The following is an 18169-nucleotide window of genomic DNA, read 5'->3' as shown; positions in this document are numbered from 1 at the left end:
AATATGGCATCTGTTCACTCCCGCCCGGGTCTGAAACCACATTGTGGGTGGGTGGCCAATACCACAGTGGCGATGTTTACACACCGTACCAAGTACTCTTTTGAGGCTGAGTCTACCTAGGGGAGGCCTAGGACCAGTTCAGATAATATAATTGACACTGGTGTTGGCCATCAGCGGGAATTTAACTCGGGTCACCAGGTTCATGGTGCATCGCACTAACCCGCTTACACTACTTCTCCCACACACACAGATACTAACATATACAACCCTGCACACACGTAAGAGACATGCTCACACACACACGCAAGGGTTGTCTGCTCTGACGGAAGGCTTGGCATTAACTGGGTGCTTTACGCGTTAGCGAGCGCTGACAATCTCTGGCTCTGTACGCATGCCGAGTGCGTGTGCGTGAGTAATGCTGAAAGCTGGCGGATAATTCAGACACATGAGGACCGAAGCCATTATACAGACCCAAATGATCGTCAACATCATTATTCGCTTCTCCATAATTTCATTTCGCTTGCCAAAACTTTTTCAAGTGAAAATGAAAATTACTCTTTTTTTGGCATTTATACTGCCTTGTGTTTTGTTGTTGTTCCACTATTTGTGTTCCGTAAAGCTTATACAGTACCGCACATTGCGAATAATGTTTGCAGTAATTATGCACGTACACATGCGGTGAAATGGATACTGACATAGTCATATAACCTAGCATATGCGACATTGGTAATACAGGCAAACCCCGTTTTACACCCAGGATGCGTTCCTGAAAAGCAGAATGTAAATAAAAAAACTACTTAAATGGAAGCATGTTCGTGGGGAATAAAAAAAAAATAGACTGCACGTGGAAGATATTTTGATGGCCAGTCAGGGACGAATCACGCTGGGGTGCCTCACGACATCTGGCACCTAAATGTTGGTCGTGAAACGTGAAAATATTGGGGCTTAATGGTCAAGTCCGTAAACCTCGAGTGCGCTATAGCGAGGTACCCACAGCACACAAAAACGGGATTGGGTTTGGGTAAGCTGAGTTCGCCGGAGCGAAAGTACGCAGAGCGAGAGGGCGGATTTCCGCTGATGCTGCTGTCGTGTTGACGGTTGTGCACAAGCACAGTGAAAAACAAAGACAACTCAACACATTCAACCAGTAACACTGCGACCTTAAGAGGAAACGGCCCTTCACCGATATACATGGTGTGAACGAGGTCACTCCTTTACCCAAAATGTCACCGAAATACTTTTCCTGTTCAGGCCGCAGTGTTAATGACGGATATACACACACACACACACGTTAGATGTATTCAGATACAAAGTAAAGAAAGAAATAAAAAAAATCTCTAAATTTACAACACGATCAGTTCTCACCGGCGTTATTTATTGTACACCGACATACAGCAGCAGTAGCAGCTGCTGCTGCCCGTATTTATTTAGCACGTGGTGCAGTGGTGCTCCGTCGCTTAGCAACGCGGCTTTGAAGCCTCTGGATGGACCCTTCTGCTGTGTCGCCGCAGCAGCAGACAAACACCGAGACACGTCCAAGCGATGTTTGTTGGAGCAGCGCTCGGCACAGACAGGGCACAAGGGCGGTAATGCCCGGGGGGGGGGGGGGGGCTCACGGGGGCAGACTGCAGCCTCGCCCGGTGCCCAACGCGGCATTGTGGGACACGACCGAAATCAATCACTTTCCGTTCTGTACTTCAGAAAAAGAAAAAAAATGAGAAGATATATGTGGAGCCTGTCAACCTATTGGCATTCCTTACCGAGACTTATGGTAACCAGTAGCATGCGCTTAAGCACAGAAACTTTTAACGGGTTCACCATTATTCGAGCTCATCTGCACTCAGCCGTGCGACATGCACCTTGCCCGGGGCTCAGAGAGCCGTGATTCAGTGTTAATTCGAGTAAAACTCATACTGGCATCAATTATATTTTAGGTTTCATAATTCCCGAGACTCAGAGAGCTGGACTTCCACGCTCAGGATGCTTTGCGCCCTTTTGCTTGGCTCAGCTCAGGCTTGGGCTACTCAGCTGCTCTCAAAGACGCGTGATTGGCTCAGCCATGGCTCAGCTCAGACTCAGCTCATAGAAATCTTGCCCATGGCTGGGACCGTGTTCATAGGCGGCTCAAGTTAAGCACGGCTTTGAGGCAGCTCACTTGAGCCCAGAGCCAAGCCTAAGCCTATCAGTGACTAAGAATACGGGCCTTGGCGATCGAGTGTAAGTCTTACAGGGCCCATAGAACCAGACAAAGTGTCCGCTATGATTCTCGGGGTTCAGTGTTCATGTCCAGTCTCACAGAGCCAGCTTTCGTACCAGTGCGGCTTGTGGGTTTCTATAGCGAATCAAATGTGGAGCTGTCTTACACTGCGCCTGCACGTGCAGTGTACTCACGTGGAGAGCACTCACCACACACACACACACGGCGCGTGTTTGTGTACCCTCCCACGCACGTGCCCACTTGCCACCATTGTCGTCCGCGGGACAATGTTTGCGAGCTCCCGTTTGCGCGCTGCTGTCTCCGCCATGCAGGGGCCCACGGGTCAGACGGGCCAGAACGGTGAGCGGGGTCACCCAGGGCCTCCGGGACCCCCCGGGGAGCCTGGCCTCCCTGGGCCCGACGGGAAGGAGGGGACAAAGGTAACGGACGCGGCGATGGGGACATACAAGGGTGCTTTAAAAAAAAAAACGAGAATTTTTCTCCGAGTCCTCTGGTTTTTCCCACCACATTTAGACTCAACGCGCTTTTGGAGTATTTGGCAGCGATACATTTCCATGCGATGAGCCACTTCGTTGAGCTATAATTTTTGATAGGCAGGTCTCTTCTGAAAAAGATCTCCGAAGCTCAGTGGGCTTTACCTGCTAAAATAAAAAAAGTTTTTTTTTCTAATTGGCTTGAACTAAGATCTCAATACTGCTTACTCAGTGCCTGAACCAACCAGAGCTACCCTACGTGAAAAAAAATAAAATTTAATATCACGGTTTTAATAAAGGATCATGCAAATTTCATTGCTTCATTCAGAATTCATTGTTTTGCTCCGGCAATCATTACAGCTTTACAAGAATGCAGCAGCTGTTATAGAAAAAAAAATACTTTGAAGGTTTTAATCAATAGTTGCTATTACAAAAAATACAACACCGAGAGAGGACATTTAAGTCATGCATAATCAAAACTTGGGTCGCACATACAAATCAGCCGCATGCATAGTTAATGGTACAAAACTTCTACCATGTGAAACAGCAAAGTCATACGTCCCCAATTAAATATTCATGCGCGGATAAATGTAAAATAACACGTCGCAAATCGTGCAACCAAAACCGTGTTGCATAACGCACAGCGTGCGTTGTGAAGGCGGACTGTTGGTTTTATTTAAGCATGTGGAATCCAAAGAGCATCATAGTCTCCACGATCTTGCTACTCTTACAACCTCGTGGTGGCTTAATTTACGCAGTCAGTTCCGATGCCGATTCGTCCTGTTATGGCGCGTTGTTTTTTGTTAATTTTAGTTTTTATGTCGTCTCTTCTTTAGGGTGACCCGGGACCCGCTGGACCTCCAGGAAAGGAAGGATCACCCGGCCTGAGAGGCTTTCCTGGCGAGAGAGGCCTGCCAGGCCCAGTGGTAAGCCTCCCCCCAAAGCTTCCCTCTCAGATGTACCCCCACGAAGTGAAGGTGGAGCTGTCCTCCAGCTCGAGCCCTGCATGGGGCAGCCGTTCATCCCTGCCAGCGGAGGAAATTCCACAGCTCCGTGTTGAGAGGCCGATTTTTGCCGTTGGGCAACCAGTGTTGGCTTCTCAATGCAATGGAAGGGGGGGGGGGGCGACTCATTTAATTGACCACAGTGGGATTTTCAGTTCAGTTCAGTTTCATGTATTAGGTATAACCCTGTGAGCCATGTGGCTCTTGACTCGGGTGCAACCGCAAGAAAACAAAAACATGAACAAGAAACTTCTTAAAGTGACTACACGCAAACAAAAAATCCAGGAAAAAACAGCAAAGTCTTCCAGAAAAGACACCGTATTTCAACGCTGTGTGCAAAAATCCCAGTGGGATACAAGTCAAACAATAACAACCATAAGACAATCTAGATTAAAGTTACCAGTCTAACTCTGTACTACAACAAACAAACATGGCTAAACCAAAACGTTTTCAATCACCAAAATAAATCTATAAAAAAAACGTTACAGTGGTCATAGGAACTGTGATTCAAATTAAAACAATAAACGATATACATAACATGTACGACCAAACTTTGCAGCCATAGCTGGCAGCATGAGTCACTCCATGCAGCAGGAGTATCAGTAGGAGTATCAATCACGCGATTGGGTTCTGTGTTGGCGCACCTATTTCCAACGGCGGTTGACGCAAAAACACACAGCTCTGTTTGTCCATGCAGCAATGACAGCAAATGCCCTTGCACAATCAAAAATTAGACTATAGTAGTAGGTTTTTACCCTTTAAACTGGTACAAAACTGACACTTTTGTACCAGTTCAAAGGGTAAAAACCTACTACTATATTTTGCCACTGGTAAAGGAGGTCTCATAGTGTAAAAGAATTAGACTCTCGATGTCCCGTCACCAACGTTTCATTTGCTTCTACTTTAGTTCAGACTGCATTAATGATCGCTCAGAGTAAAATGTTTTTTTTCTTTACAATTGACGTCAGCAAATTCTCCTGCAGGGTCACTGACGTATGTAGGGTAGGCCAACCCCTGCCACCGGATTACCCCACCCTCGACCCACAATCTCTCACTTCTCCACATCACGAGCGCGTGCAGCGTAGAGCTAAGCCACTCCGATCCTAATTGTATAAAAGTACATCGTTATTGATGTCTTTAATTATATATTTCTTTAAATTACTTTAATTATATTATTTTTACCATTTGCTGCACCATTTGCCCGATTGTGGAACAGTTTGATTTCCGGCAAAGGCCAACATCGGTGGGATGTGATATCGGAAACGGTCCTCTTCCCTGTCCTTCAGCAACCTGCACTGACCGGCGTGGTGAAGTATGGTAAAAAAAAACCCTGACCGACATGGCGTGCGGGAGGCCTTCAACCAGTGGGCTGATAATGGCTAGAATGTAGTATTTATTATTTTACATCTTTATTACGGAGAAAATTACTTCAAAGTGAATTTCACGATCACCGTAGTGATGTCACTGCACTGTAACTGTGTATACATTTAAATAAAAGGCAACACGCAATGATGTCACTGGAGAACTCCTTGAAGTCACTCTAAAGTATTTAATTCCCCATTTAATAAAGCATGAAACTCCTGCTGGGCACTGTGGGCCACACAGGCTCAGTGCTTGAGTTGTTGTCCCGGAGGCCGGGAGATCGTTAATCGATGTTCGGTCACCGGGTCGATGACATTGTTGTGATTTCTCACTTAACAGAGTGAGCTGCGTGGAGGCTACCATCTTCCACGCCACAGCCCACGTGTGAATGTGCAAACAAATGAGCCTTTCGCATTTTGGAATTTTGTCTTCGTTTAAGTGGTTAAAAGAAGACTGTTTTCATTTAAAAAAAGCAGTGATTATTCAAGGTCCCAAACGTCACACCTCCTGGCTTAGACACTCCTCGAAGACGCTCGTGTGACCATGAACCCCATCGCACCATCGACAGGCCGGTGCGCACATCTCCTTCATGAATTGAGAATTATAGACACAAGCTGCGGTAGTGCAACTAAAACTACGGATCGTACGGTAAACCACTGTGGTCTCCGCTCCTTCAGCGGAGGAGAAGGAACGGCCAAACCACACAAACTCTCTCCTCTCGTGCTCAGCAGTCTTCGACATTTTCACTTGGCTCCTGAAATTATTTTTTCTGCCATCACTCGCGAGAAAAAAAAACCTGTCGTTACGTCCAACTGTGAAACTGAATGCTTCTCAAATTTCTGACAATACAACGGCTATATAAGCAGAGCCTGTGGGTCAGTTTCAACACGCACACGTTGTTTTACCACTAATCATAGCCCAGTTGTGCCGCTGTCATCAGTCATGTCAAGGGGTTGGATGTAACGCAGTTGACCCATGTTGTGTCAGGGAGTTGCCCCGGAAGAAGATACCACAGAACTACTCTCGAGTCACGTCTATCGGCTTCTCTCACCCAGCTCGAGACGGGACTCATTCATGCTCTGCAAGGAGCGATTGATCTTGTTTCAGTTATCCCAATTATTTAGAACGGTACTGAAGATCATGCACGAATAATAACGGCTGTGTTATGGTGAATGTTTAATCCCGACCGTAATGAAAATATCTAGATGGCCGTTGTGAACCCTGGATCTTAGCGTGACAGGCTCAGTGATCTGACAGCGCTCGCCTCTGCGATGTCCATAATTACAGACTTGGTGTAATTAACGAAAAACAATTAAATAATACGACATTGCAGCTAACAAAGCATGTTGATTTCACTGCATCACATAGGCACTAAATTCTAATTAACATTATATCGCGAATGCGTTGTGCAGATTGTACAGTTAATCAGCATAAATAAGTAGATGCTTTTTTAACGATGTGGGTCATTGAAATTGTAATCACGAATCACCTTGTGTTCTGTGCAGTACTTCACCCATTCATTATATATATGTTTTGTTTGCTTTGGGCTGATGGAGCACCTGAATGAGTGTTTTGCGTTGGTACTTTTAGTCCCATTAGCATTCCCTCCCGACTGTCGCCGAGAACTCCCGCACTCTGGGCGACATTGGTGTTGAGAAGCGTGCTCGTGTGTGCTGCATGGCAGGAATATAATAGCGGTCTGAGAACACTGGGCCAAAATACAATCGCAAAGAGATCACTCCCGTTAAGTACGGTCGAGGGAACAGAGTGGGAAGAACATTGGTACATTTTAATTCCGTGCAGCTATAGTGAACTGGCCTATTTAAGAATGAGAAAGATGTGAGAAATATATTTCGGGGGGCTGATAATGGGCAGATGAGAGCTGCCGAGGCAACGCTGCAGACACCCTGGGTGTGACTCCGTGCTTGATCCACGTTCTCAAAGTCCAGAGAGTTGTTGTTCTCCATACAGTCACAGCGTATAGCCCAGGTCGCCCGTGTGATTTTCACACAAACGTATCCACACGTTGGAGGATTGTGGCAAACCGCAAAGCTTGAAGGAGCGCCGTCCAGTGTTGGGTGAGAGCGCCCCGAATCTGTGTGACTCGGTAGTAGTTCTGTAGCGTCAGCTTCTGGGGCAGATTTCCTGCCCGAGGGACGTTCCACCAGGAGACAGTTGGTCACCTAACGACGCGACTCTTGATAGCGGCGCTGCTGGGATATCGTTTAGCGATTAAATAGATACAAAGTATGAACAAAGGCGAGGAATTTTCATCTTTAAATTTGAGTCGATATGAATTGCTCAAACAAATTTAATATAAGAAGCGGGTAATCACAATGTCGGAGTATCTTAGCTGCTAAGCTCTGAGATCACTGGTGAATGACCTTGACCTTGCAGCCAATCAAACGTCGCGTTTCCAGCGAGCCGCTGAAACTCGAGGATGAACACGAATTGCTTCCCCTATCTCGTGTTGAATTCTCATCGAAGCGCCCCACCCCCCCTCACCCACTGCCCTGAATTTCCTTTGTCAGGATTCAGAGTGACCGGAAAGGCAGCCACTTGCACGTCGTTCAAAAATATTGTGAGTGGCAGGAAGTATTGAATTCAACATTGTATTTAATATTTCATCTTGTCGGCAAGGCAGCCTTGAGCTTTAGCTAACAAGTATTTCTGGGAAAGGCTTACTCGAAATGCCGGCCTCGTGACTCAGCGGGAGAGCGAGAGCACCTTGCAATCGGAGGGTTATGAGTTTGCATCCAGGTTGAGGGTTGACTCACACTATCATCCTTCCGGAGTCTGTAATTATTTGAAGTCAACATTGGTTCCCCTATGGATAGACGTTCCCCTGTCATAGGAATGGCTCGGGGCTGTAAACAGGACTCGAGCACCAATGCCTCAATGCTCTTTTGGGCAAAGAATCGTGGGAGAGGTGCACGCTCGGCATCACACCGATAGACAACACGAGCCACACACCGACCAGAGCACGTACGCAGGGTGGCGACACGATTTTGCCAGAGGGCCTGGGTGGGGCACGCTGGGTCGTGGGGAAAGATCCGTCCAAATTCGCACGAGAACGCGAGCGATTCAAAAGGTCATGGCAGCGACTGTTGCGCATGATGTCGGCGGCAATACGTTCAGGAGCTAGGTGCCGATGTCAAGGTCTGCTGCTGCTGTTGGCCACAACGGGAGGGCTTCAGGAGAGAAATCGTGCCGTTTTGCTGTTCCTCTGTTGAATTAGCGCAGAGTACAGTGGTTCACGGTATCGGCCATAGGTGGGTTGCGTAGCCACAATCGCACCACTGCGGCTTGTGTCTTTAATTTAAATGTACTAGGAGGTGCTCACTCAGAGAAGTGGATTGATTAAAACACACACGCACACTTCATAAAACATTGTTTGCCTTTGAAAACTGATGAGAAGTTTCACTTGGGGGTTGGGGGAATGAGCAGAAACGTGATCGATTAAATTTTGGAATACTCTCTAGACTTTTTTAAAAATATATATTTGCCCTTTTACGTGTTTTCATTTGAAGAGGCTCACTTTGCTGCCAAACTCCGTATCACATCGACTCGGTGCCAGCGGCAGCACAGGTGCTGAGCTACCGATGTTCTGAGATTCTCTGATCGTCCGTCGCCTCTCTCGTTCTGGCAACAAGAAGAGACAACAACAACAACAACGTAGTTTTATTTGGTTTAACACGTAGGCTTTCCGCGACCAGTATTATTCATAAGGAAGGTATTTGGGTTAGATCGCGTAAGTATACATGTGTCGCGACCCTCCAGCAAACAGCAATAAAACGTGGTTTTATTGTTAATAAAACAATAAAACGTGGTTTTATTGTTGTTTGCGAGGCGCCTATGGAGATTTTGTCAGTCCATTTTCCGCTAAGCTAAACCCTGGCAACAATAAAAAGTAAACCGCTCTTCTCTCGCAGCTACTCACCTAGGATTTGGAGGGCAGGGGCAAAATCCCAATGTGAGATTGTAGCATCATTGGATGAGGGCAAAAGAGACTTTTAAGTGACATTACGGTGGCTAGGAGATGTTAACTACCTCGCCTAGTATACAGGAGGTCGTGGGTTCGACCCCGACCCTGACGGTGCCTGTATATTTGGGGTTTGCGTGTCTCTCTCCCCGTGATCACGTGCATTTTTTTCCGGGCTCTCCCGTTTTTCCCACTCCACATTTAGAAACATGCATCAAGGGTGTTTGGGCTGCGAAACATTTCCACGTGATCAGTTTCTCAAAAAGAGATATGTAGCTCATTGGGCCTTACCTGGTAAAACAATAAATACTAATCACCGCCAGTGTCCCTGTCATATGTTTATTAAAAATGTATATGTCACTGCAGCAATGTGGTTACAGCACCACAGCGTTACAGCTCAAAGATTTTTTTATGGATATTTTTTCCTCATTATTGAAGCTCTAAACTCACGCCGGACAGCCTGTGATGCACAGGACCAAGGTAGTATGGATGTGCCCCCGATTTTTAGATCAATGAAACAATACAAATCTGAAATTAGGCCTTGAATACAACATTTCGAACAATCTTAATAAATTATATCTTCATAAGAGCTGTTTTTTGGGTTAGATCGCGTAAAAATATAAATGTGTCGTGAAACCCGACATAGCCAATAAGTAAGGTTTGTAAAGGTGATACCAATATTATATCTGTCAGATTTTTCATGACCGTGCTAGTAACGTCACCAATATGGCAATCACTTTTGCTGTTTTGACGCCAAAAACGGTACCACCTGACACCATCAAAGGCACGCAGATATACAACGTCATGCCAAATAATCTGAGAATCTAAAATACGTCCTGAAATATTTCCTCGAAAATCCAACAATGAAAACTGAATATCTGAATCTCAAACGTTTATAACACCGCTGCCTCTGCCCTTTAATCGCATTTCCCTGATTCAGTCAGTGATTTGCAAAGTGTGACATTTTCATAATCGAAAACATCATCAAGTGAATATAGCCATCACTACAAAAAAAAATATCTATTTCAATTATCACCGTTACATTGGCCCTTGTAAAATATCCATTCGTGAACTTTTTAATAATATATCATTCATTCATAGCGTCTCTACCGTCTGCTGCATTACCTTTGTGAGCTACTGTTGCGCGCAGCTTTAAGCAATGCAGTTCCATTCATTATCTAACGCGTGCGGCAGTAATTTACGTAACTGTGACAATATATACGATCTTAGTATTTAACTTATTTATCCCCTCGGTACGAGGACTGCCTTGTCTCAATGAGCTCTCCTTGCTTTGAATGATCATGTTCGATTGAATTCATGGATTTCGAATATGCTTATTATTATTCATGTAATAACAATAAAAAGAATATCGTAAAAAAAATTATCATCACAGTAATAACAATTTCGATTTAAAGCTTTCGTGACTGCAGGGATTCATCTTCTTGGTTCTTTCGGTAAAGTCACGTAGAAGGTAAATAATACAATAATAAAAATCAAACATAATAAAATACAATTCTCACGACGTTTCGGCCACAACGCAAGCAGCCGTCCTCAGGGGAGACAGCGTCTGATGCTGTCTCCCCGACAGACCTGGTCTTCACCTGAGGACGGCTGCTTGCGTTGTGGCCGAAACGTCGTGAGAATAATTTTATTATGTTTTATTTTTATTATTTCCCTTCTACGTGACTTTACCGAAAGAACCAAGAAGAGTAATAACAATTTTATAGACCTGGCAGATCCACTGCTGGATGAAGGCCTCCACCACATGCCTTGTCAGCCATTGTGGATTGTTTGACCATACTTCACCACACTGGTCAGCGTGGCTTGGCGAAGTTGGGGGGGGGGGTGCCCAGGCCGCTTAACCGATAGCCAGGGCCGGGAATCAAACTCGGGTTTTTTTTTGCTTAATTACCCAGCGTAGCACCCCAGCCACTGCACCACCACCCGCTCCCCCATTATGGATGCAGGCTGTAGTGGATGCAGCGTAGGGAGTTTCGAGCCAGGCAATTGTTAAGCGCAATGAACGGTTTGCTTGCATCAACAAATCTCAAGTCGCCGTTATTAAAGGCAGAGGCGACACTTAACGGCAGCGCCCGCGGCGTGTGGAGCAAAAACAGCCGCAGCGGCTGCGACTCCGCGCACGCCGCGCTAACAGAATAACCTCGCGGCCATTGGTTTTTGTTTCTATGCTCACCCCGTATCTCCCTTTAACATCTTTCAATTAAAAAAACGCAAAGAGATTGCTGCCACAGCTGGTTGTCACGGTTCGCACGCTTGGGCTTTGCGATCTGGATGTCTCCGTTTCGATTCCGTCTCCCGATGGTGGCGGTTGCGACGATGGTGCAAGCTTCTGAAAGTCCCCTCCGACTGTCTCTCGTGCGGTGAAGTGTGGGTCACGCCCGCTTCTTCCACGACGTCTCTTTGGCGTGCAAGATGAGGCCCAAAAAGCCCCCAGAGTTGACCCGAGAGGGCCCTCGAGTCGAGGCTCTTCTCTGCCAGTCGTGGCTTGAACAGACAGCCAACGGCAGGGGCAGCAGTACCCAGTGGCGCAGATCGGTTGTATGTTGAACTTCATTTGCACGGCACATAGCCAACCGTGCTAATCGGAAAGGACAGCGACTAAAAATACAAAAAGCAGTTTTAAAGATATGAATTTTCAATGTACATGATTTAAAAGTGAATAGCTCCCAGTGGCTTCTGAAAATCGGAAGGAAGAGAGCGTTCCAGACGGCCGCAGACGCGCGTCTGAAAGCGCGCGATGCTCGCAATTGGCAAAAGCCTCCCAGTTTGAAGTTTACATTGATGCCAATGAGCTCCTTATGCAGCCGTTTTAGTTGTGTCTATATTTCGAGTTGTGAGGCTGATATACGAATCGTCATGAGACTCCTGACTCTTTGAGTTCGTGAGGCTAATGTGACTTAATCCCACATTTCGTGTTTGAAATATAATTATCTTATTACTTCCGTGATCGATGTCTCATAACGAACGTTTCATGTCGCAAATGCAGATACTGTGGTCTGTCTGCGGGGATGGTCTGTGTGCAGATTGGCTGCTGCTGCTGCTCTATTCACACCAAACCAAGCTACTGATAACTTTAATTTCCCCTAATTGTTTCTGTTTTCATAATAAACAAAAAGTTACTATGAATAGTAATCAATCGGTGCATTCGAAGCAATGTAATCAGATTACGCAGCGAAAACAGATTGCTCGTACATGACTATCAACATCTTCCTTTTCGGAATCTGAGTACGGTCCCCGCACCACCACTAATTATAGTTTGGCGTTTGTATGTGAAAGAGTAAAACCCATAAAGTGACACTAAATGTATTAGCTTAAATGAAAGAATTGCCATCCGTTTCTCCGCAGTGGCCTGTGTGGGTCATTCGTTACTGCGGTCTTCCAAACGTACTCGTGTGTGTGCACGCCGGCCTGTGTGTAGTGTTTATTTATTAGACACTTGCTCACAATTTGTTGGATTTATCTAAAACCCCACAAAATTCTGAAAATCCAAAACTGCGAAGCGTTCAAATCCGAATCATGTCCCTGATACGTACGTGCGGTGATAACGAGTTTCACTCCCTACGCTGTGACCCCAGCGACGTGGGTTCAGTCCCCAACCACCGGTGCTCGCTCCTGACGAGAGGCATCTGAACCTGCACTGAGGACCCGATGCAGTGTGTTAGAAAACAACGCCCGAAAACACAACGACAGCCAGTGCACGGTGCTGGAATCCCTCCCCCGCTTGCGTCGTGGTGACTTTGAAAGGTGCTCGCTATAACAGCGCTTGATCCTCCTGTGTGTGAGGCTAACCATGTGGTGTTTGATCTGTGCGTGTGTGTGTGTCACAGGGAATCCCAGGCCTCAAGGGAGACCATGGTCCTGCCGGTCCCCCAGGTCCTGTGGTGGGTACAAAGCGTCGAGCCCGGCCCATTACCTCTTCTTATATGTCGACGTACCCACGGTCGTTGTCGATTTCTACCATGGAATTAATTTTTATTTCGGTGGCTGTATCAGTGTGTGTGCATATGTTTGTATGTATGTAGGTGTCTGTGTGTGTATATGTGGTAAACATAGCCTGGCACAAGCGTTGTGGTGACTTCATCATCACTTGGTCGCGAATGGCGGTTGTTGCTGTTGTATGTGGTGCTGGGCGCCCACCCCCTCGTGTGCCGTGCCGGCCTTCATAGGTGCTGCTCGCTAACAGCACTTGCCCCAGCAGTCAGTTAAGGTTATACGAGGGATTTTTGTTTTGTGTGTGTGCATGTATGTATCTCTTTGTGTGTCTATGTCAGGGGTCGGGAACCTTTTTGACTGGGAGAGCCATAAAAGCCAAATATTTCTAAATATATTGCATTGAGAGCCATATAGTATTTTTAACGTATAATAAATTAAATATGTATCACTTTTAATGCGACTTCTGATGCTGCATGGTTTTGCTGATGGCCTTGTAGTCTGGTTCGTACGTGGTGAGGTTGAGCTTCATGCAGGCGTTGAGGCCCCGTGACCCGTGACATTTATCTTCAAAACTAATTTCTGTTTACTTTAAAATGACACAGTATTATTAAGCAATATCACAAGTATTTTAAAATCAGTTCCAAACTGATTTTTGTATTTTTTTTTCAACTCAAAATTTTCTGGGAGCCATATGCCGTCACCAGAAGAGCCATATATGGCTCGCGAGCCATAGGTTCCCGACCGCTGGTCTATGTGTTGGCTGGGTAATGTAGCCCGCATGCCCAGTCACCGCATGCCCAAGCATGTTTGGCCGGATAGATGGGGTTAAATGGGCATGACACGGGTTGTGAAGGACGCTACTGGGCAGTTGGAGGCAGTCGCCCTCCAACAACAACGGAGGGCGGAGGAGCGACGCTCACAACAACGAGCGGAGCGCCGGGTGGCTAAAGCACAGCAAGTTGGCACAGTAGGGGGCACAGGTGGTGCATCAGCCAGTCATCTCGGTCATCTCGGTCAGTCGACCCGTGGCACCTGCTGGGTCTGCCCCGTGACCTCCTGCCAGCGGGCTTTCGACACTTCACGTGGCCTCAAGGTGCACTTGGCCTGGCACAAGCATCGTGGTGACGTCACCGCCACTTAGTGGCGAATGGCGGTTGTTGTTGTTGTTGTTGTTGTGTGTGATTGTGTGTGTGTGATTGTGTGTGTGTATGATTGTGTGTGTGTGATTGTGTGTGTGTGATTGTGTGTGTGATTGTGTGTATGATTGTGTGTGTATGATTGTGTGTGTGATTGTGTGTGTGTGATTGTGTGTGTGATTGTGTATGTATGTGTATGATTGTGTGTGTGTGATTGTATGTGTATGATTGTGTGTGTGTGATTGTGTGTGTGTGATTGTGTGTGTGATTGTGTGTATGATTGTGTGTGTGTATGATTGTGTGTGTATGATTGTGTGTGTGTGATTGTGTGTGTGATTATGTATGTATGTGTATGATTGTGTGTGTGTGATTGTGTGTGTGTGATTGTGTGTATGATTGTGTGTGTGTGTGATTGTGCGGTAATTTCTCTGGCCCCAGGGTTCGCCTGGTGAGCGAGGGCCTGCAGGCCCAGCCGGCCCCATCGGCCTCCCCGGCCGCCCTGGAACACCCGGGCCTTCTGGGCCCACAGGAGACAAGGGGGCCCCAGTGAGTGCTCCTCACCCACACACCCACCACACACACCCCACACACCCACCATCATCATCGTTGTCTTCATCGTCGTCTTCGCTTGCAACCCACGGCCTGGCCGTGTCACTCTGTGGTCAGAGGACTCCAACTCGCAGTCACAAGGGTCGCGAGTTCGAATGCCGGGCAGGTGTTTACTCACAAATCCCCCACCACCATCATACATCAATCACCATCATCCTCCATTATTAATCCATCATCATTATCAACCCGTCAACATTATCGTCATCAATGCACCATAATCATCTAAGGTCGATAAATTGAATACCACTGGGTAGTCAGCTCCCAGAGCAGGCTGAGTGGTACAGGGGAGCTATCACATGTCAGAACACCGGATCATTGCGCCTCGGACCTCGGATTGAATCTAGGTTTCAGCTGCCCGTTTTTAGACTGATGAACGATGATTGCGTAGGTTTGATCGCCATTCGCCATTCACTGTAGTCGCCAAACTCGGCTCCCAGTTTCTCCCGCACGTCTCCCCCGCAGCTAAAGAAGCTCTTGCAGTGAAAGTGTTTGCATCATGGTGGTGAAGCGACGTGAGGAGCTGTGAGCGGTTTGATGAGCGAGACAAAAGAGTTCCTCGGTGTGGGGATTCAGTCCTTCTGACATCGACGATGATGATGACGACGATGATGATGACGACGACGATGATGATGACGATGAGGATGATGATGACGACGATTATGATGATGATGATGTTGACGACGTTGACAATGATGATGATGATGACGATGATGATGATGACAATGATGACGATGATGACGACGATGATGACGATGATTATAACGATGATCATGATGTTGACAATAACGATGATGATGTAAAATAACAAAACGTCCCATGGGGGTGAGGAAATCTACGTTGGGTCAGCGCTGATCGGGACGAGCCCACGAATTGCGCTGCGCTGGGTGACCTGTGGTTCAACGCCGGGCGGTTTCAAAACCAAGATTTGAATCCAGCGGCGTCGCCTCGTGCTGTCGCCGTGCCGATCAAGCTCCCCTTTTTGTCGTCTGACAAATCGATGGGGGGGGATTTGGTTGGACGCAACGGCCCCAACGAATTATCGCAGCGGAATCCGACGGCGGAAAATTGTTTAGGGTTGAGGGGCGGCCAAGCTCGGAGTAATCCTCACCGTCGCTGCCAACGTGGCGCTAAGAAGGATGATTTCATTACCGGGAAGCAAAGATTAAATACATTAAAGTTAAGCACATTGCGGTTTGAAAGCGTTGGCGTTGCGCAACGTTACGTATTTTGGGCAGCCGCATTTGATGCGCTGTTGACGGAAGGTGATATTTCTTTGTCTCCTTCATCACTGGGTATAACTTCCTACTCCAAAGAACCATTACTCGAAATAACAATGAGCTGCACGTGTGCTGTTCCGGTTATTTTGTCCGTTTTCAAAAATTATTAATACGAGTCCATAATAGAATGGCGAATTGAGCCCAAAAGAATATGCTGTGCGTAATAAGGTTATAATGAATCCTAGGCGTTCACTAATTTCTTGAAGCGCTTGCGGCATTGCGTTTTTCTCTTGCCTCGGTGCCGAGTTTCTACGTGAAATGCTCGTGTACGGGGCCGAGGCTGTCTCCCAGAGGCGAATTCACATTGAGCGGCCGAGTCGGTGGCGCAGTGATAACACCTGTGTGTCCCCGGGTGCGATTCTAGACTTGGGGTGCCTTGCTGTGTACAGCTTTGCATGCTCTCCCCCCATTCTGCATACAGTGTAACTGCATGCAATGGTCATACAACTTAGACGGATTCTAGACCCACCCTGCCCTGTCTCGTGCTGCCCCATGTTTCATTGTGCTGTCCCTGCACTGCCCCGCGTTGCTCCATGCTGCCCCATATTGCATTGTGCTGCCCCATGCTGCCCCGTGCTGCCCCATGTTTCATTGTGCTGCCCCATGCTGCCCCATGTTTCATTGTGCTGCCCCGTGCTGCCCCATGTTTCCTTGTGCTGCCCCGTGCCGCCCTGTGCTGCAACGCTGATTGGCGACGGGGTTTTGCGCTGCGGGGCGAGAAGGGAGATGAAACGACTCCCACCCCCGGTTGTCACCCTGCATCGCTGCCGACGCTGCCGCCAGCCTGGTCACGTTTGGTCAAATCTCTTTTGGTGCCGACCCGAGACGAAGAGAATCACGACGCGCCTCTTCACGGAGGCTTCGGTGTTTCTTTGACACCGCTTTGTGTGCGCGCCGTTTGAAACTTAGGGCGAGAAAGGGCAGGAAGGCCCATCAGGCAGAGACGGCATCCAAGGCCCCGTTGGACTTCCCGGACCAGGAGGGCCTCCGGGACCTCCTGGAGAGGATGGAGACAAGGTGAGCATGAGGCCTTCTCTCTCGACGGACGCGAGAGGAAGCCACGTGGAGCAGCGTTTCTTTCATGCATGTCCATTGCAGTAGTTTACTGGCTTTCCAAAACAGTATTGTTTGTGTAATGGCACGGATAGAAAATACCTGAAAAAAGACATCTTCTTTTTATCTTTGGTAAATATGTATGCAGTGAACGAATGTGGATAAATCGGCTGCATTGTAGAATTCTCTCCGATCGCCACGATAATCTGGATTCTGCTGTGCAAGCAATGCATGGATCTTGCTTTCAGCCACGGAGGAACAGTTCTGCTTTGTAAAGTACTTTACCGAAAAAACCTAAGAATATGAATAGGAGGTGACTCTCCTTATGGGAGTACGGGAAATGCAATAGTACAGATACAGCCCTGCAGTAACTTTCTCAAACCAATGCTGGCAGCACCTTCTCAACCAGAGAGAGCCCCTCAGCAGTGCATCTTTGGCCTCCTCTTCCACACTGGTCAGACATCACAGAGGACGTGGAATTACCCACGCTCGCCTATCGACTGCGGTGTACCAGTGCCGAGTAATCTTCAGGGTAGACAGAGGCAGTGGATGGGATTTCGGAAACTTGTGCCGTTCATCGACTGCCAGAGATCCAACGGGTGGCGTCTGGATTGCGAGTCCAGAGTCTGCGAAAAATGAGTTTCGTAGCTCATCTGTTCACCGCTGGCCTGGGGACACCGACAAGAAGTGGAGCGATGTCTCCCTGCTCCAGCGAGCAAATGGGGCGGTGCTCGTCTCGTGCAAATCACACATTCTCACGACGGGCTTAGTCTGTCCGTGAAGAGTTCCAACGTTTGTGATCGGTGTGGCTGAATGGATTTTTTTAAGCGGTGTTCTCGCCGTTGTTTGACCTCCGTCCGTCTGCGATCGTTGTACTTTCAGGGTGACATTGGCTTGCCAGGTCAGAAAGGCAGCAAGGGAGACAAGGGTGAATCGGTAAGTGCGATAGAAATTGGCTGTGATGTCGGTTTTTTAAACTCATCGATTATTGTTTTGAACGTAATGATGACGATTATTGTCGTCGTTGTGAGCAGAAGTATCACCAGTGGGCAGTTGCGGCAGAATTGTGATCATCATTATCAGCAGCTGCATTATCATCAG

General features: G+C 47.4%; 2 protein-coding genes across 3 annotated transcripts in view; one reads left to right on the top strand and one right to left on the bottom strand.

The window, feature by feature from the left end:
* LOC133354780 (uncharacterized) overlaps positions 1–12939 on the bottom strand; it is a 417798-nt gene extending 404859 nt beyond the window's left edge. The window contains exon 1 of the mRNA XM_061571900.1: positions 12931–12939. The gene's annotated coding sequence lies outside the window, so the exon portion shown is untranslated. The remainder of the gene's footprint in view (positions 1–12930) is intronic.
* The window catches only part of LOC133354779 (collagen alpha-1(V) chain-like), a 278739-nt gene that overhangs the window by 198473 nt on the left and 62097 nt on the right, over positions 1–18169 (top strand). For both annotated transcript variants that reach the window (XM_061571899.1, XM_061571897.1), the window contains exons 40-45: positions 2530–2637; positions 3528–3617; positions 12888–12941; positions 14568–14675; positions 16925–17032; positions 17951–18004. In XM_061571899.1, coding sequence (XP_061427883.1) covers positions 2530–2637; positions 3528–3617; positions 12888–12941; positions 14568–14675; positions 16925–17032; positions 17951–18004 — 522 coding nt within the window. The remainder of the gene's footprint in view (positions 1–2529; positions 2638–3527; positions 3618–12887; positions 12942–14567; positions 14676–16924; positions 17033–17950; positions 18005–18169) is intronic.

Source organism: Lethenteron reissneri, chromosome 48, assembly GCF_015708825.2.
Source record: "Lethenteron reissneri isolate LAM-NWPU_2019-01 chromosome 48, ASM1570882v1, whole genome shotgun sequence".
NCBI lineage: Eukaryota > Metazoa > Chordata > Hyperoartia > Petromyzontiformes > Petromyzontidae > Lethenteron > Lethenteron reissneri.
The sequence above is the reverse complement of the archived record's forward strand: the minus strand, read 5'-3'. Positions and strand labels throughout refer to the sequence as shown.